The sequence below is a fragment of the Morone saxatilis genome, unplaced genomic scaffold, assembly GCF_004916995.1.
Source record: "Morone saxatilis isolate NCDOM2014 unplaced genomic scaffold, NCSU_SB_2.0 Contig14, whole genome shotgun sequence".
NCBI classification, from domain to species: Eukaryota; Metazoa; Chordata; class Actinopteri; family Moronidae; genus Morone; species Morone saxatilis.
The window spans coordinates 8,698,611-8,703,276 of NW_023339696.1; the positions used below are offsets into that span (position 1 = coordinate 8,698,611).

A 4,666-nucleotide genomic window follows, 5' to 3' on the forward strand; every position below is an offset into this window, starting at 1 on the left:
TTCCTTTTCTTTGTGGTAGTTTTTTTTTCTTGTGAGGACAGCCATCCATGCTCCCTTCACAGCCACTGGATGAAACCTAGAGTTTAGAAAAGCATCTGTCCTGTCTGTCCAATATGTGGGACAACTGGTCCCCCTATTTGTACATGACTATATCAGTTTATGTGTGTAGCCCAATAATTACACAATTATTTTTACAGTCACCCTTTTAGGACCCAGAGGTCGCTATGTTTTCCCTGTCGGAGCTGGTGCCTCAGAACCAGCATCAGAGCAGGTCTAAGCTGTTGAAGCCCTGGTGGGAGGTCTTCATGGACTACCTGGTGGTCCTGATGCTGATGGCATCTGTCCTGGCTTGTACTGAGCAGCTATCCAGGGACCGAGTGGTGTGCATTCCCTTGGATCCGCTTGTCACTGTAAATACTAGTGATCACAGTCCCTCGGTTGGCGGGGATGTGGCTCCACCTTCAAAGCCCCCAACCAGCCCAAATCTTCATTCTACAGCCCGAGGTCGACGCACGCATCTGGTCTACCAGCAGTACATTTACATTAGCCAGGTACTGTAATACTAACATTATAATATAACATAAGTTCCCTTTGTCATTGAAAATGATGCAACAGAACAGGTGAAACCAATGAAAATATTTACTGTTAAGTCCCTTAAAGCAGCTATAATCAATCTTTTTATATTAATAAAGGATTACATGACAATTTATACAAAATGGTTTATCCAAGTGCCAAAAAGTCAAATCTGTAATTTTATTCAAGCTAACGGTGAATCGTCTCTTGTCACTAGAACTAGAACACAGAATAATACATCGGCTACGTCAGAGAGTGAGGAAAGAGTCAGCGACACTAAACGTAAAGCTTTAATACATTACCTCGTCTTTGGGATAGATAGATTTTCATTAACAGGTGGTTGTTTAACAATAAAGACAACAACTCACAAGATCCCACGCTACTTTACGAAGTCACCAAACTGTGTCTTTTGCTATTGTTCTAGAGACCCCCTAGTGGCTGAAATTACATGTGTGTTTAATCTGTCTGTCTAGGTGTGCTACCATGAGGCTTTGCCTTTGTGCTCCCGCTTCTTCCCCTACATGGCCTTGCTGCAGTCTCTAGTGCTGGTAGCCAGCGGCTCCTTCTGGCTCCACTTCCCCCACACCTCTGCCCGCATAGAGCACTTCCTGGCCATCCTGGCCAAGTGCTGCGAGTCACCCTGGACATCTCAGGCCCTGTCACATGCTGCCCGGCAGGAGGAAATCCAAGAGAAGGAGGTGGTGGAGGAGAGACGACCACCCCAACCTCCTCCCTCTTCAAGTTCATCTTCACCCCCAGTGACCCGCACGAGACAATCAAGCATAGACTCGGGCGCAGACAGCCCACTTTTGAAGAGGTCAGATAGTACGTCCTCTGCTGCACCTCCCTCCCCGTGCCCTTCCACACTCTCCTGTAACTCCACCATGTCGTCTATATCCCTCGGCTCCCAGATGCACTTCCCTTCTTCCAAGCCTTCTCTCATGGTTGACAGTCCCAGGCAGGTAATCAGTCTGGACAAAAGTGATGGGGAACAGGCCAGAGCGCTATTTGAAAGGGTCAGGAAATTTCGGTCCCACTGCGAAAGCTCAGATGTCATCTATAAGGTGAGACATCCTCTAGTCTAGAAGATATGATATCATCTACTTTGTTTGTTACCTCAAACATGATAGGATGTTATAGGGCTTTACAGCAGGTTGCAGTTAATTTGTTCATTGTCTATCTATTCTGTTATCTATTCAGGTCTACTTGGCTCAGACGATATTTAAATTGCTGATGGTAACATTGATCGTGAGTTACACCATCCCTCTTCTCAGCGCCTTCTCCTTCAACCACACCTGTCACCCTGAGGAGCAGGCCTTGGTGGGTTACTCTACCTTTGAGTGTATCCATGTGCTCTCCTCCCTCATACGCAAACTACTGGTGGCCTATCTGACTCTACTGGGGCTGTACGGCCTGCTGAACTTTTACACCCTCAGCTGGATTTTACACAGGTCAGTGCAATGTGTTGTAACGATACCTAAACCCATAACTTTAAAGCTGCACTAATCAATATTTTTACATTACCCTTTATGATACATTATCCATATCATAAGTCCTGGATATGGGTAATGTGCTGTGCTCCAGTTGAGCCAACAGTCGGACAACTTCCTCCTTTCATGTACTTTGATATACTACCTGCTAGGCTAATCTATGTTAAAAAGACAACATTTTGAAGATGGTTAAAAGATTAAAGCGACATATAGACACTATAAGTGTCATTATATATCTATAATCTGCATTAACTTTTAGCTAGCTAGTTATATCTGATACAAACGCTAACTTATTTACATCTATCGTTACTTACTTATCATTTAAGCAGTTTCCTTTAGCATCTTTCAGCTCATTGTTTTGGTTAAATAGGCTTATGAATATATAATTACTCACATTATTTGAACAAGATGTAAAATGTTTTTTATAAATAAATTGTTGAGACTTTAAGTAGACAACACAGGCTGTGATTGTTCAAAGAGCCTTTACACAGAATAATGCCCATGAGTTTGAGCATACCAGAGGCCTGATAATAGGATTACAGTGAAATGCTGTGTTTTGTGCTACACTATATTCTGTGTAATATATTTCTCATTCTGTTTTTTGTTCCGTGCCCTACTTAGCTCTCTACGGCAGTACTCCTTCCACTCACTGAAGGAGTTGTGCTCCCTGAGAGACGTTCCTGACCTGAGAAATGACCTGGCCTTTCTTTTACACATGTTAGACCAGTATGACCCTTTGCTGGCCCAGCGTCTGTCCGTGTTCTTGTCCCCTGTCAGTGAGAGCAGGCTGCTGGAGGAAAACCTGGAGAGACGATGGGGGGAGGAGAAGCTGCGTGCCATGATTAGTGTGGATGCAGAAGGCTGCTCCAAACTTCAGCTGGTGGCCCTGCCTCGCCTCCCTCCAGCCCTCTTCACCCTCAGCCAGCTTCAGGTCCTCAAACTGGAACTCATCACAGATGCCAGGTTCACTGCACAGGTCACCAACATGACCCAACTCAGGTGAGTTTTATGGTGTTACAATCATTCTTCATAGATTTTTAACATTGCTCATCGATTCTAAAGTCGATTACTCTGGCCGCTGTTGTGTACATACGCTTGTTTCTTGTTTTCTTACACATTTAATAGTTTTTTAATTGTTGATTGTTAACACAGGGAGCTCCACCTGTATCACTGCACAGCAGCCGTGGATCCTAGTGCACTTGGAGTCCTACAGGAACGCCTCGAGGTCCTCCAGCTCACCTTCACTCAGGTGTCAGAGATCCCCAGCTGGGTCTTCTCCCTCCGCAGCCTGCATGAGCTCCACCTCTCTGGCCGCCTGAGTAGTGATGGTGGGGTGGGCCGCAGCTGGGCACTGGGCAGCCTCCGCCAATTACGCCACCTCCGTATGCTGGTGATTCGAGGCATGTTACAGCGGATCCCTGGGGAGCTATATGAGGTGGCAGGCAGCTTGGTGAGGCTGGAGATCTACAATGAGGGCACCAGGCTGCTTGTGCTGACAGGCTTGAAGCGGATGGTCGACCTGACAGAGCTGCTGCTGCAGGACTGCCAGCTGGAGCGTTTGCCCTCTGCCCTTCTGGGTCTCACCAACCTGCGGACACTCGACCTGCAGCATAATAACTTGAGAACTCTGGAGGAACTGCTTAGCCTTGCTCATCTGCGGCGCCTTTCTTGTCTCAGACTTGCCTTTAACCGTGTTCTTGCACTACCAGCCAGTGTTGGTGTGCTGCGAGGCCTAGAGCTCCTAGATCTATCCAACAATCAGCTCCAGAGCCTTCCTCCAGCACTCTTCACTCTGCGTCGCCTTCGTAGGCTCCTACTGGCTGGTAACTTGCTGGAGGAGCTGCCTGCAGAGGTCAAGTCCCTGCAGCTGCTTATAGAGTTGGACCTGAGTGGGAACAGGCTAGACAGACTCCCCCCTGGTCTATTCAATAGCTGTTTGGAGCTGCGCATCCTTAATGTGGCTCACAACTCTCTTAGTTCATTACCCAGGGGGATTGCAGCTTTAAGTCAGTTGTGCAGGTTGGACTTGCGCAGTAACAGTCTGGAGGAACTTCCTGCTGAATTGGGCTGCTGTACAGGGCTGCATGGAGGTGGACTGCTGGTGGAAGACTGGATATTTCTTTCTTTGCCTCCCCATGTCAGGGACTTTCTGAGTCGTTCTTGCCCCCCCTCTGGTACATACTCAGAGGTTCATTCCCGGCCCGTGTCCGACAGTTTTCCATACTTCTCTCCTACACAGTGGAGCTTCTCTTCTGCTCTGGAATCACAGATATAAGACTAATATATCTTACTACTAACAGTATCCTAACACTGGTTGTGCTTGTCCTTTTTGTATAATTTTATATTTTTGAAGTGGTATTTGCGGTTGCAGTGTAAAAGCTAATTCTGGGTACATTTTGCAGTTACACTGAGTATAGATTATTTGTAGTAAATGGGATCAAAAATATGCAAAAGACACCACGGCAGTTAAACTCCTTTATAGATAAATTGTTGGGGGCTTACTGTAGACGTCTTGTTATTCCTGTAATACACAGTAAGAGATGAAGAGATTGCTGAATGCACTGTAGAGTTTAATAATGGTTATCTGGAAATAACTCCTTTAA

At 46.2% G+C, this 4,666-nt stretch overlaps 1 protein-coding gene across 1 annotated transcript; it reads left to right on the plus strand.

Moving 5' to 3' along the window:
* The first annotated feature begins 208 nt into the window (after window positions 1-208).
* On the plus strand, window positions 209-4,463 carry si:ch211-106h11.1 (volume-regulated anion channel subunit LRRC8D). The gene is made up of 5 exons (XM_035655491.1): window positions 209-551; window positions 1,047-1,637; window positions 1,774-2,024; window positions 2,685-3,062; window positions 3,216-4,463. The coding sequence occupies exons 1-5, from the start codon at window positions 225-227 to the stop codon at window positions 4,336-4,338; spliced, it is 2,670 nt and encodes an 889-aa protein (XP_035511384.1). The 5' UTR covers window positions 209-224; the 3' UTR covers window positions 4,339-4,463.
* The last annotated feature ends 203 nt before the right edge of the window (window positions 4,464-4,666 follow it).